We start from the raw sequence: 13,878 nt of genomic DNA, 5'->3' as shown, positions 1-13,878 counted from the left end.
TTGAAGGTCGTGGCAACCCCGAGTTGAGCAAGTTTATCAGCACTATTTTTCCAAAAACATTATTTTTAAATTAAGGTACGTTTTTTTTTTAGACATAATGCTATTGCACACTTAATAGACTACAGTATAGTGTGAACAACTATAGTGCAGTGTAAACCTAACTCTTCTATGCACAGGGAAACCAAAAATGTGTGTGACTCACTTGATCGCAACATTCATTTTGATTGTGGTGGACTAGAACTGAACCCGCGATATCTCCGAGGTACGCCTGTATCTTTCAGTTACTAATCAGCTAAAGAGCTGCTTCTCCACATCTACATATTTGCAGTGGTTCGTTCATTTGTGTTTCCACTGTAACAGGAATATTTCCCCTCATTTATTGTAAGACTAGTGAACAGCATCCTATATCTATCTTGTATCCAGCCACTATACGGAAATTTTCTTACTTCTGGAAGATCTTTCCCCCCTAAGGTGTCTTGAGTTTTCTACGTATACAATCAAATATCATTAAAAAGAAATCTTTTGTTTTTTCTCTGCTTTTGCTTTTTCTCTGATTTTTTGTCTAGCAGGAGGGATTCTGGGGTTATAGCAGAGGTAATCTTTCATGAATGAAGAAGTCGGGAACTTCACTTGCCTCTGCATTAACTCTGGTACGGGATGATCTCACCTCTTCAGGCACCTTCTCACCTGGGCTGCTCAGAGGGCTGTCCTGGAAGCACAGTCAGAAGTCCTCACCCTTCAGCCAGTGTCCTGCACAACATCCTCCCCTCTTCACAAAACAGCTTCTGTCCAGCCCACCCCTCTCGCTGTGGGGTGTTTGGGGAAGACAGACTAGGGTTCTGCTCACAGGTGGAGACCAACAGAGGAACAGGGATATCTGCACAAGACATCTCAGGGACAGAGAAGGTTTTTCTCGCTTGGCAGTCAGAGATAATACTAACAACTAATCCTTGCTGAATCCTGACTGTGTTATAGTGCTTTTTGTTGTTTTAACTCATTTAGTTCTCACCACCCTAAGAAGCACATGCTATTAATTACTATCTTCATTTCCCACATGAGGAAGGTGAGGTACAGAGAGGTTAGGAAACGTCCCCAAATTATATAATGTTATAAACCGATGTTACCTCAATTAGAACAAAGAAATAGGGGAGGGGGAAGGAACTTGACCGTGGTCATAGAGTTGGACTTGAACAAAGGCCTCTGGCTTTCATTTTTTTCTTGTGTGCGTGTTCCTGGGGATGGCTATACTCTTCACCGTTATGTGGTAAGTTGGTGGGACAGAGGAGGATTTAGGCAGATGGGGGAACTGGGGCAAAGGAATAGGTCACCATATCCCCTGGCATACCTGGTGATCCGCTGGCATACCTGGTGTATTTCACAGTGCACCAAGAGTGCACTCTCCCTGTCTCCATGACCTTCTTCCTTTTTTTTTTTTAATAAATTTATTTATTTTTGTCTGCGTTGGGTCTTTGTCACTGCACGCGGGCTTTTGCTCGTTGCCGTGAGCAGGGGCTATCTTCGTTGCAGTGTGTGTGCTTCTCATTGCGGTGTCTTGTCTGTGTTGCAGAGCACGGGCTCTAGGCACGCGGGCTTCAGTAGTTGTGGCGCATGAGCTTAGTTGCTCTGCAGCACGTGGGATCTTCCTGGACCAGGGCTCGAACCTGTGTCCCTCGCATTGGCAGGAAGATTTTTTTTTTTTTTTTGCGGTACGCGGGCCTCTCACTGTTGTGGCCTCTCCTGTTGCGGAGCACAGGCTCTGGACGCGCAGGCTCGGTGGCCATGGCTCAGGGGCCCAGCTGCTCCGTGGCATGTGGGACCGGGGCACGAACCCGTGTCCCCCGCATCAGCAGGCGGACTCTCAACCACTGTGCCACCAGGGAAGCCCCTCCATGACCTTCTGAGATATCATTCTGATCATTATCCCCACTGCACAGTGAGGAAATAAAGATCCTGAAAGGTAAAGGGACTTGCCCAAGGCCTCTCAGCTGTGCGTCTGCATTCCAGAGACTCCATGAAGTTTCTCGGGACGAGGAGACACATTTTACTTTCCAAGGGGCTGGGGGAATAATTCTTATTGTTTGGATGGGGCTGCCAAGGGGCTGGGAGTGGGAGGGAGTTGAAGCCAGGGATGGTCCCAGGGCAGATTCAGGCTTTGGAGAAGGAGGTAAGAGGACCTGAGGACGTCACCAGGGGTGGAAGAAGCCTGCATTGGTGGATCCAGCTGATCCCCCTGGGCTTGGGGAATGTGACAGGAGCCCAGCAGAGGCATGTCAGCAGCCTCCCACAGTCTGGCTTCCCCCAGAATCTGTTGGAGCAAAGAATTCCCGGTGGCTCCAGGGCTGGGAGGAGGAGTTTGCAGCAGGCCCCAGCTTGCAGGGGCAGAAAAAGCAGCTCCTGGGGCCAGCCTGAGAGGAGTGGTCTGGTGGTTCTGTGGCAGGCATGGTGGGAAGTGGGAGGGATGGGACCTGGGCAAGGATCCCAGGCCCCCACTCACACTTAGTCCTCTGCCCGCCCCACGCACTGAGGCCCTCCACCCCAAAGAGAGTGGGAGCATCAGGCTTGGGGAAGGGGTGGTCAGGCAGAGAAAGGAACCGCCGAGGGGAGAGCCCCCCAGTTGGAGAGGGGAGGCCAGTGCCCTGCTCCCTGGCAACCTCCAGTCTGAGGAAGAAGCACTAGTCCTGATGGGTCAGGCAGACAGGACAGAAAAGGTGACCGCGGGCATAGGCTTCCAGGCCAAGGGGACTCCTGAGCAGAGAGGGGAAGGAACGATGCCCTCCAGGGAGCCTCACGACTGGAGTGGGATCATCTAGATGCCATGCTCCTGGCCTCATGATGTGGCCTGTATGTTATGCATCAGCTTGACGTGCGGAGAGGGAGAGAATGGGGGCTACAAGCCAGAGTGGAAGTCCTCGGGCTGGCCAAAGGACCCGACCCAAAATTCAACTGAACTCTGAAAGGGCATGGTTCTGATGAAGCTTGGAGGAATATATTCCACATACATTCCACAGAAAGTAGAACCGTCCCCTGGAAAGGAAGTGACCTCTCCATCTTGGGGCCAGAGACGCTGAAGGCCTGGCGCTGCGCAGAGTTGCATCAGAAACCTTGGTGTTTGGAGGAAGCTTGAAGGCAACTCCTTTCCCTTCCTGGGCTGGCAGGCACGTCTCCCAGGATGCCACTGGGGCTGAGTACCTTAGAGACATCAAACTGTGGGGACTGAAAAGAGCTGCAGAAGACATCCATTCTGGTGGGAGAAGCAAAGCCCTGTACTCCGGGAGCCTCCAGTCTGATGGGAGAGACAGGCTGTGCTTTACAATGGAAAGTGGTGGTGGATACACATCAACCCCTTACACACACACACACACACACACACACACACACACAGGATTTAGGAAGTGAAATTATCTAAGCTTCAGAGGGGGTGTGTAACTTGCCCGAGGTTACACAGTAAGTAGGAACCAAAGCAGTGCTTTCCTCACCACCCTGTGACCCCTGAGATCCCTCCTCCTTGAGTTGCTGTCAGGGCAGGGGCGCAGAGGGTTCAGTGGAGCCCTCCGAGAGGACAGCCTCTGGGTTTCTGTGCCAGGGCTGGAATCTATGGCTACGTCTGGGAGCCCCAGGATGTGCCAGGAAGGGCTGGGACGGGAGCTCTTGCTGGAGCTCAGGAAAGGAAGCAGGCAGGGCTTCAGGGAACAAAGAAAATAAAGTTATAATCAAATTATCAGGTTCTTGGCCATTCAGTCTCTCTCCCCAACTGCTTACCAGGGAAATATTCTCAGAAAATAGGAGATGGACAGCCAGGAAAAGGGGGTGGGAACGAGAAGGGAGCGGGAGAAGCTCACACACAGGGAAGCCAGTCTGTGCATTTCTGGGGACGTTTCAGTCTATTTTCGCATGTGTTTAAGTCCCTGGGCATTTCCTCTTGGTTCATCCCTTTGTGTTGTGCTTCACTCTGTGAATACATAACCTGGGAGTGTACCTCTCTGTATATGTCCATGTACCGCCATGGAAGGTTTCCTGTACACATGCTCACGTGTGTCTCACATGCAGCTCTGTCCACTCCACGTATGCTGGTGTGTGTGTGCGTGCACTTTGTTCTATGGCAATGTGTGTGCCCTTATGATGTCCCTGTGCCTGGGTCCTTGCATCTGCCTGTCTCTGTGCACTTGTCCGGGGCCTTTGTACTTTGATGTTTGGGGTAGAAGAAACTTTAATTCCCCCGCTGTTAACCAATCCGAGCTGGCCAGGAAAGGGGGAAGGGGAGGCATGAGGAGGCAGCCACTTTTCTGTCTTTTTCCATCTTGGAAGGGGAGAGACAGCCGTCGCCCAGGGACTCACTGATAGGATTTCTCCCTGGCTGTCCCAGGCCCAACAGCAATGCTACTCAGAGAAGGGGTGGGAGAAAGGGCTGGAGAAGGGGGAATAGAGCTGAAGGGCCCCTCCTCTTCACTCCTCCTTGGCATGGGAGAAGCCAGGAGACAGATGGGAGAGAAGGGAAGATATGAAAGAGAAATACTTTAGGGTCAGTGAATTTTTCTTTTCCACCCTTATTGTTAAAACATTACTCATCTCTTGGAACAGGGGATCCCAGGCGAAGGGGGACCTTCGACCCTTGAAAACCAGGTACTTTGGGAACAGGGTTCAGAGGAGTTTTTGCAGAGGTCTGAAGCCCATCCCCACACACTGGTCCCAGCCTCCTACCTTCCACACCAGTCCCCTCTAGGCACCGTACCCACCTCCACCTGCAAGGAAAGAGTCATCCCAGGTGAATTAGGGGTGGGACACACCTGCAACACCTTCCTTCTCTGAAGGAAGAGGCTTCAGTGGTCCCAAGGACAGAAAGCTGGGAGGAGATCTGCCACCACTACAACGGCAAGAGTTGAGGTTAGATGTCAGACAGAATTAGAAAGCTGATTATCAGATCGGGGAGGAGAGAGAGTGGGTGTATCATCACCTCCTTGGAAGCAAGAAGTCAGCGTATGTCTCCTCTGGCCCTTCCCCGCTCTACCCACATCCTTTATAAGTTCTGGGGAAGTCCTTGATCTCTAAGGCCTCATCTACACAGGCCTCAGCTACCCAGATAGCATTCCATTGACTCTGGATACAGTCCCAGAGGCAAGTTCAGGCATCCAAACTCAAGTGAGGCTTGGAGCTGAGTAATCAGCTGCTAGGGCTATGCAGACATTTTGTCCGGGGAACAGCCAGCTCCGCACCCCACCTTGCAGGGCAGATGTGTGGTGGGGGACGGGCGGTCTGTCACTCGGTCTTCCCAGCCCCCTCCCAGCACCGCAAGCTCCCTCTTCCCACCTGCAAGTAATTTGGCCAATGGGAGGGCAGTTCAGATGGCAGTGTGGAATCCCTCTAGATCTGTGTGTGCTTGGTGGGGAGGGGGCAGACTCCTTCCCCCCAGACCCAGTGTGCCCTTCTCCTCTTCACAGCGGCAAATTACTTGTAATTATCTCGCATCGAGAGCCTTCAGGAGCTGCTCCCAAAATTGCTTTAATTGAATTAATTGAATCTCATTTTGTTGGGGGAGAGATGGGGGACATGTCTTAAAATAGCACGTGGGGAGAGGGCAGGACAGCTCCCAGTCAGCTTTCCTGTGGCTGAGACCCGTGCAGGTGAGAGAGTGGGCTCCAGGCTCAGCTGCTTCTAGATCCCGGCGCTTTTGCATTTAGGTCCTCGCCTGTGTCCTGCTCTCAAAGGTGATGACCCGGGATGTGTGGAGTTCTCTAGTCTCCAGCCCCTTTTCTCCTCCTTGCCCTGAGGAGGCAGGTGGGCTGGAGGCAGGAGGTGAATGGATGGCCGTGGCAGTATGAATTCAGCATCGCTGTGACCTCTCCTCTTCGATAATCATACAGCAGCTATGAACACCACTTATTAAGCGCTTACTAAGCTCCAGGTACCATGTCAAGCATGTTACAAGCACCATCTCATTTCATCATCACAACCGCACTGGGAAGCAGGTCCTATTAGTGTTCCCATCTTAGGGGGCAGAGAAAGGAGGCGGAGAGAGAGGTTAAGCAACTTTCCAAAAGTCACACAGCAGAGCAGGACTCTTTGGAGGCCAAAAGCCCAGTTCTAAACCATTCAGTAGTGTCCCCCCTGCCTTACTGACCCAATTTTCCCAGAGGGGTGTCCTCACAGGAAGAAACCACAGCCTCCCTTTCTGCAGCTCCAGTGGTTTGTGGGAAGGGAATGGGGTACCTCTTCCACTGGGGTTCATTTCCATCAGCAGTCAGGAGCCCAGGGAAACTGGACCAGCTCCCAAGTGGACAAGGTTTCCTGTTTCCACTGAAAAGGGAGGATGGAGGGGTGTAGGGAAGAGGGGGCACCGTCAGCTCAGCTGGCCGCTGGCTGGAAGAGTAATTACACTCCTTCTGCTACTTAAGTTTACAATCTGGGCTGTTGTTTTAACGATGCGACTCTTGTCGGGCTGTCCAATTAATCTCGCCTTTGGAGGTTTTCCGAGATGGAGCGGTAGATCTTATCTCAGGTCTGTGGAAAGAAGAGTGTGCAACCTGCCGTGGGAGGGAACAGCTGCCTTGAGGACCTGTGGCCTTCAGAGAAGACCCAGAGGAGGAATCTGGGGCTGGGGCTACCGAGAGAGCCGGTGGAGATGGGGTGGGTGGCGAGGGGCAGGAGAAGGCATCGGTGGGGAGGAAGAGGAAGGCGTTTCTCTTCCTGGCATCCTCATTCCTCACTGCTCCTAGAGCTTGTCTTTGACCCACCCTGTGCCATTTGCCACCCCCAGGAGACCCCTCCATGTATATTTTGGGGAATGGGGGTGGCCTAGGAGGGGCTGATTGCAGCCCTTTTGAGGTGGGGGGCTCCCACTGACTCTCATAACCCCTCTCCCCTACATAAGACTCCAATTTGGGCTTCTCTGTGGCCAGCCTGGGTTGGTAGAAGTGCCCGGGTGGGCTTTCCAGTTTGCTTGGGGACAGGTTTAGGTAGTAAGAGGGAAGCTTGACTTGGGAGCTTCTAGTCTGGAACTGGAGGCCCCTCCCCCAAGGCCTCGGGCCAGGCTGGGCTGGATTCCCCGAATTATTTGCAGCCCCTGTCCTCAATCCCCCTGCTGCTGGGTGCCAGGTGCGCGCATGCGCGCGTGTGTGTGCGTGTGTGTGCGTGTGTGCGCGCATGCGTGCGTGTGCGTTGACTATGCCCTCACTGCCCTCTGCACTTCCCTTAGCCTGCCACTTCACACAACTGGCTTGTCATTGTCTGGCCTCTGTTAGCCCACAGGGTCTGCCTAGGTCACCTTGATATCCCCAGGATCTAACACAGAGCAGCGGCTCTACAAATGTTCGTTGGATGGAGAAGTCCAGTCCCTTCTGGGGTTCTCCTTCTCCTCTCCCTCCTGCTCCCCCTTCCACTAGGTGAATTGGGGCCTTTCCACCCCAAGGAGCTCACTTCTCCCAGGGGAGGACTGGACTGGGTCAGTAGGTGTGGCCTCCCCCAAGGTGAGCAGGGGCTCTCCCTGGGCTGAAGGTGGGCACAGGGGGCTGTGAGGTGCCTGGCTCCCTCCAGAACTGGGCCAGGAGAGAATTTGCTGTGAGGATCACTCAGACTTTGATCATTCCCTGTATTAGCATCTTCTGGTTTCACACTGGAGTGTCTGAAAATATGGAAATTACTAGAACATTCCAGAGCTAGAACCGGATAGCCAGTTAGTGGTAGAGGAGGATCCAGTGCCTCTGGTTCGGTGCTGGAAGGGTCAGGTGGGAGAGAAGAGAAAGCTGAGCAGAAGTCATGAGATGAACGTACCTCAGAGCCAAGGCCCAGGTTTCTGTACAGACTTTAATCTCTGGATGCTTATATACGGGGGCTGGTAAGAGCCTGGGGGCTGCTAGTCAGACTGGTTATAAATACGAGCAGTTCTATTCGACAGAGACAGCTGTGAGGAGCTAAACTGCTGGGCTCACCCCACCTATTTGGGGGCATCTCTACCTACACTTGTCCCCATTCTCCCCAAAGTGTTACCCTGCTGGCTTCCAGAGAGTGTGTGCATGTGGGTTTGTTTAGGTATTAGGAATAGGAATCAGACTCTTAATAATAAATACTCATTGAACTAGATGGGTAATTGGGTCCATTATCTACTCATAGTGGGTAGACATGGGGAAAAGGGGCTTTTTTAGGAAGAGGGTAAAAATTACCCGTAGGTGGACAAAACTCTACTCCACCCCATCTACATCATAGGATGGTGAGTAGGTGTATCAGTTATGGGGGGAAAATCAGGAAAAATCAGTGGGTGGGTCTCGATGGTGGTCAGCTTGGAGACTCTGGGTGTCCACTTCACTCCTGCTTTTACGCACCCGTGGGTTGGGCAGGGCCCAAGGCACACAAAGGGAAAAAACACTCAGTGTTTGTTGCTGGTTGAACCCCAGGCTGTGGTGGGACTGCAGTCCTTTCAAGGACGAGTGGCAAGGCTAGGGGTCCTGGGAAGTCTGAACTCCAGCCAATGAGTCTCTCTCCAGAGCCTCTGACCAGCTGGAGGGAAGGTGTCCAGTCCTTGGTGGTGGTGGGGGGCAATGGCCAAGGCTGTCTGGGTTATGAGGCAAGGAGGAAAGGACTCCACGCCATCCTTTTTCTCCTCTACCTCCTCCTCCTCCTGAGAAAAGCCATCTGGGTCTGGCTTCCTCCTGGCCCAGGAGGGGTGCAGGTGGGCTGGGTCCTGCCTGGGCGCTAGAGGAGGGCTGGGAGCCTGACCTGCACTTCCCCAGATTCACATCATCTGAGGTGGAGCCAGGACATCAGGGGAGTGATGCTGATACCAGGCTCCGAAGTTGTTGCCATAGGCACTGGTGGGCAGGGCCCCTGCCTTGGGCAGATCCCAGGGGGGTGGAAGGGGTGGGGAACAGGGAGACAGGGAGGGGGGCCTCCCAGGGAAGTCCCCTTCCTGTCCCCCAGAGTTCTGCTTCAGGAGCTTCTTGTACTTGGAACGTTTGTTCTGAAACCAGATCTTTACCTACGGGGAGAAAAGGGGAAAGAACGGAAGGTCAGGAGTGTGCCTGTGGAAGGGAGCGACGAAGGGAAAGGGACCCAGCGAGAGGGAGCCGTCCTGGGAGAAGAGCAGAAGTTGGGAACATTCGCTCCAGCCCTCCGTAAGCCCCTGAAGGCCCTGAGTTCCTGCATCTGAGTCAGAATACAGTTCTCCCAGTCTGGGTACCCTCCTCTACCCCCTGAATCACCGCCCTACCTCCCCCGCACCCCCGCACACACCTTTTAACACATTCCCCCAATTTACTGGGGGCCAGCTAGAACTGTGAAAACAGGGCTTGGGGACCCATCAGTCGTTCACACCTGAGGGTGAGCTCCCAGAGAACACACTTGGGGAGGGTTAGCATGCAGGAAGGATGGGACTGGCCCCACCTGTGTCTGGGTGAGGCCAAGCTGCGCGGCCAGCTGGGCCCTCTCGGGCAGAGCCAGGTACTGCGTGTGCTGGAAACGCTGGTTCAGGTGCTGCAGCTGCAGACTCGAATAGATGGTCCTCGGCTTCCGGAGCTTCTTGGTCGAGGCCTGCGGGCGCCGCTCCGAGGGCTCCGGGGACAGCGGCGGCTTCTCCGAGTCTGGGGGGCGGCCCGAGACGATGTGTGCACGCATAGAGGGGCTGACGCGCCGTCTCACGGCTCATCTGCATCTCGTTTGCATTCCGGCCACGGGTTAGCAAAAACTCGGACTTGGGGCTCGGCCCTTCTCTACCTTCCGCTCCACCCTCCTTTCAAACCCCACACGTCCACTGTGTGCCACGTGGGACTAGCCGCAGTTCTTGCCCTCAGGGAGCTCCCACTCTTAACGCTCCTGTGACCCTAAGGGGGACAGCGTCACTGGCCGGAGCGAGGGTCGGGGCGGCGCCCAGCGGCGGGATGACAGAGTTCAGCCGCGTGCGGTGACGCCAGCTTGGGGCGGGGCGGGGAAGAAGGGCTGGGTCGAGGGCTGGGCTGAGGCCAGGAGAGCACGGGGGAAGGGCGTTCCGGACGGGGTGGGGGAACTCAAAAGCATTGTTCGGAGACCCGAGACAGTGTCTGCGTGGCAGCCTCCCCGCTGCCGGAAGAGGGGTGGTCAGAGGGGCCCGGCAGAGTGGGCCTTGAACGCCAGGATGAGCACCCTTCCCAGCTTCAGAGTATGGAAAGTGCCCCAGGGTTTGCCATCACCTCCCCTATTGTAAGGGCCTCCCTCTCCCGAGGCACAGCCTCCAGAAAAGTGACCATCTCTTCCATCCGCCAAGGCTGGCTGGCTAGAGTAGTGGCTTTCGGGGGCCCTAGAAGCCCGGTGGTGCAAGGCAGCCCCCTCCTCCGCCCGGCCGCACCCACGGAGGGGTTCCCGGCTAGCACGGAAGGTGACCGGGGTTCGGAGAGAGCGCAGCGCCGGCAGCGCAGGCCCTCTGGGTCGCTGCTGGATCGCGCTTGCGGTGCCGCCGCGGGAGATCTGGTCACCTCCTGCCTCCCGGCCCAGCCTCTCGAGGAATCTCGGTCTGGGAACAGCTCGGCCCCGGGATGGGGGTGGGCGAGGGGTTCCCCTCTTCCGATCCGGGAGGCCCCAACTACGCCACTCTACGGGGACACTGGGACCATTCGTGTAGAGAGCAGTGTTGGGGAGGACGGAGCGGCCGAAATGCCCGCGGGCTTAGGGTTCGTTGCATTCCTCGCAGGGCTGCCGGCCGACCTCAGTCGACAGAGCGCTGCGCCCGGGTGCCCAGACGCAGCGGGGGTCCGACCGCGTCCCCCACCCCCTTCCTCCGGTCGGGCTCACCCCGCACTTCAGGTTCCACGCCCTCGACCGGCCGCGGTGACCCTGTGCCTTCACCTCCCCCGCATCCCTCACCCTTGGCCTCAGGCGCTGCGGGCTTCTCAGATCCACCCCCCTCGACCCCCGCCTCAGCCAATTCCCAGAAAAACCGTTGGGTTTCCGCTCCCGCCCGCGCCTGTCGGGCCTCCCCTGCTTAGACCCGGCTTGCTCGCCGCCCCGGCGACCACTCGTGCCTCTCTGGCTGCGTGAAACAATTCGGACCGTGAGGCAGAGCTAGCGGGGAGCCTACCCCAGCTGCTAAGCTCTCAAAGCCCTCCGCGCCCTAACTCTGCCAGCAGACACCCCCCCACCCTTCCCAGTTCCTTTCCCGACAGCTGCTTTCTCCACAGCAGTTGCAGAAGTCACGACTGGATCTGCCCAGGTCTTGATTCAGGAGCCCAAGGGCCTCCCTTGAACCATAGCGGCACCTGCCTGCTCATCGGGGTGGTGGCACGCAGCTCACTTGGAGCCAAACCTCTCCCCGAGGCTGGGGTGGACAAGAGTGGCGGCAAAAGGAAGACCCCCCAAGCCCTCTCTCACACCCCCATCGTTTAATCTAGAGTGAGCCCAACGCCCCAATTTCAGTAGGTAGATGCTATAATCTAATCTCAGGACACGTATGGTTTTCGTTGGATCCGGAGAAACTTTGTAAAGAAAAGGAACCCTCCACTCTCGTCCTTAAACCAAGAAAAGGGAAGGCAAGAGTGTAGAAGACAGGACTGAAAATACCAACCCCAGTTCCAAGAATTCTCTTAAGGACAAAGTTATCTTATTCTCACCCCACTAAACAGACACACACGCACACACAAATGTACCACATCAGCATATACTGAAGCGAAGAGGCCAAGGGATTCGTTTTTTAGAAACTAGATCATTTGTAGAAACACCCCCCCCCAACTGCTCCTCTTCCAACCACAGACCCAGAAGCGGGAAAGAGGCAGCCCCAGTTCTAGCACAGAAGGCAGTTAACTTTGGGGGGCTTTGAGGAAGTTCCCTAAAATCCTCTTTTCTGGCTTCATGCAGCTAAAGCCAATGTGCAAACGCCAAGCCTGGAAAAGAGTCTGTGTCCCCGACCCGTGCGCACCCTTTCTTTGGGCCTCAGTTTGCCCATCTCTACATTCAGAAGCTCCTAAATCTCTAGGGTCGCTTCTGGCTCTGATGTTTAGGAGCTCATGTGTCTCAGCAGAGCCACGAGGGAAGGGAGGGGGACATCTTGGTCCTGGCTGAGTCCCTAAGTCACCCAGTGCATGTGCATCCTTAGAGGAAACTGTGCCAAGGACAATGGTGGGGGTAATTAGGTGGGGACAGGGAGTGCAGGGGAACCGAGCTCTAAACCCAAGCCACTACAGATGGATGTATGTACTGTGTTGCATGGGTACAGGCTGTGCAAGGCCCAGGACCAGGAAGACAGGCCAGCTCCCTGGCTTCTTTGAGGCCTTCCAGTGAGCACTTTCTTAGGAGCTCAAAGGTGCTCCAGGCAATGTAACTGGGGCCTGACCTACCCCAAAGGCAAGGGGCGGAGATAACAGGAATGGCCAGTTCCTTTGGCTGGAAGGCTGAGATCTACTGGGAGAGACTGCCTGACCCACCTGTGGCTACATTCTTAGAACAATGGGTAGTAGGATTTAGCCCCGGATTCTACCAGGTCAGCTTTTGGTCTCGGTCTGGCACTTTCGGGTGCCAGCTGGGGAGAGGGGGAGGGGCCCCGAATAAACCCCCACTTCTACTGCCCTCCAGCTGGGACCTGATTTCTACTTATCAGGCTGTGGCTTGAGCACTGCTTTCTGAGACAAGAACGCCGAGAGGGGCGACATGGAGGAGAGAAGGAGTGCATGATGGAGAGAATCCTAGGGAAGGGGCTAGGCACCTACACCCACATCTGGATTGTTTCAGTTTTCCGTTATAAGTAGGTACACAACCCCGCTGCTCCAAGGGGGTGGGGTAGGGAGCCCTGCCACCCGCCTTCACATAACTGCAAATCGAAACCAGGTCGGTCTTGAAAGGAGACCTAGATCAACTCGCCCCCGCCCCTCCCCCCTGTCTCCCGCCCCATCCCTTCGCCCTCCCCCCAACCCCAGATCCCGTGGAATCTGAGTAAGGTCTGAATCCCGCCAGCTGCGCCCAACCAGGCGAGGGCGAAGTTCAGGGGCTCACTGGAGCAGGACCCCGGAGGTGGGAAGAGCCGCTGCGGCCGTACTTACCTGGCTCCCACTCTTGATGAGACTGCTGAGACGGCGCCGTGGGTAGCTGGCAGGGCAGGTAGGAGTCTCCGGGGGTCGCCGGCCCAGTGTAGGGATAGGGCAGGACGTGGCCATACGGCCCAGAATAGGGCAAATCGGAGGCGGCTGCGGTTGCGGGGGACAGGCCAAGCTGGTAGGCAGCCACTACCGATGGGACGGGGGCGATGTCCGGGAAGACGGCTTTGGAGGCGTCCGGGCCAGGGAGCGGGCAGGGCAAAGAGGTCATTGCGGCCGGGGCCGGGGCCGAAGGGCCTAGGCCATGGCCCCGCACGGAGTCCGGTCCCTCCGCCAACTCTCTCTTTTCGGAGCCTCGGGCGTTGGAGCCTCGGGCGTTGGAGCCCCCAATCAGCCTCCCCCACACTTATCCCGGGGAAAGTGTCTCTCTGCGCCTCATCCAGCGGAGAGCGCGCGCCTGGGAAAGGGGTTCCGGGGGGTGCCCCCCATGGCTTTTCCCCTCCCCCCTAAATCCATGCCCCCCCGCCCCCCGCCCCCCCGCTCGCTCTTGGCTTCGGTTCCCGGGACCCGACGGGGTCCCCGCCCACTTAAACGCCGCGGATTGGCTACCACACGCGGTGACCTCATGGAGGGCTGCAGCCGGGGCCCGCCCCTCCGGGGCAGCCCTGGGTAGGGAAATTCAGAACCGGGAGATGGGAGGAGAGCGGTGCGCACGGCCCAGGCCCAGCCATCTCGGGATCAGCTCCGAGAGGCATGCCGGGGTTGCAAGGCGATTGGGGCAGTCCGATCATAACCGCAGAAACGCAAGGAAGTTGACAGGGCCGCGAAGCCTTGGCGGAGGCGCTGCGGCTGCGGGGGCGCAGGGAACCTGCGGGCGCGCTCTCCGACTCTGGGGGAT

The 13,878-nt window shown here is 56.2% G+C and overlaps 1 protein-coding gene across 3 annotated transcripts; it reads right to left on the bottom strand.

Moving 5' to 3' along the window:
• Nucleotides 1-6,297: 6,297 nt before the first annotated feature.
• On the bottom strand, nt 6,298-13,474 carry DLX4 (distal-less homeobox 4). 3 transcript variants are annotated; one of them, XM_033410846.2, is made up of 3 exons: nt 12,987-13,474; nt 9,370-9,566; nt 6,298-6,518 (listed from the first exon to the last, which is right to left on the bottom strand). In XM_033410846.2, exons 1-3 carry the CDS (start codon nt 13,249-13,251, stop codon nt 6,411-6,413), a joined length of 570 nt encoding a protein of 189 aa, XP_033266737.1. In that variant the 5' UTR covers nt 13,252-13,474; the 3' UTR covers nt 6,298-6,410. The 3 variants fall into 3 exon arrangements, with proteins under 3 accessions (XP_033266737.1, XP_004282681.1, XP_033266735.1); XM_004282633.3 differs by lacking the exon at nt 6,298-6,518 and adding an exon at nt 6,525-8,965; XM_033410844.2 differs by lacking the exons at nt 6,298-6,518; nt 9,370-9,566 and adding an exon at nt 9,613-10,550.
• Nucleotides 13,475-13,878: the final 404 nt, after the last annotated feature.

The sequence above is a fragment of the Orcinus orca genome, chromosome 19 (genome assembly GCF_937001465.1).
Source record: "Orcinus orca chromosome 19, mOrcOrc1.1, whole genome shotgun sequence".
Taxonomy (NCBI): domain Eukaryota; kingdom Metazoa; phylum Chordata; class Mammalia; order Artiodactyla; family Delphinidae; genus Orcinus; species Orcinus orca.
The sequence above is the reverse complement of the archived record's forward strand: the minus strand, read 5'-3'. Positions and strand labels throughout refer to the sequence as shown.

What these genes read in the sequence shown, in the direction of transcription:
- DLX4 (XM_033410844.2), bottom strand. Translation starts at nt 13,251, where the DNA reads ATGACCTCTTTGCCCTGCCCGCTCCCTGGCCCGGACGCCTCCAAAGCC. An exon ending in TCATCAAGAGTGGGAGCCAG is followed by an intron (nt 10,551 to 12,986) that starts GTAAGTACGGCC and finishes GTGTCCCCGTAG; the next exon opens with AGTGGCGTAGTTGGGGCCTC.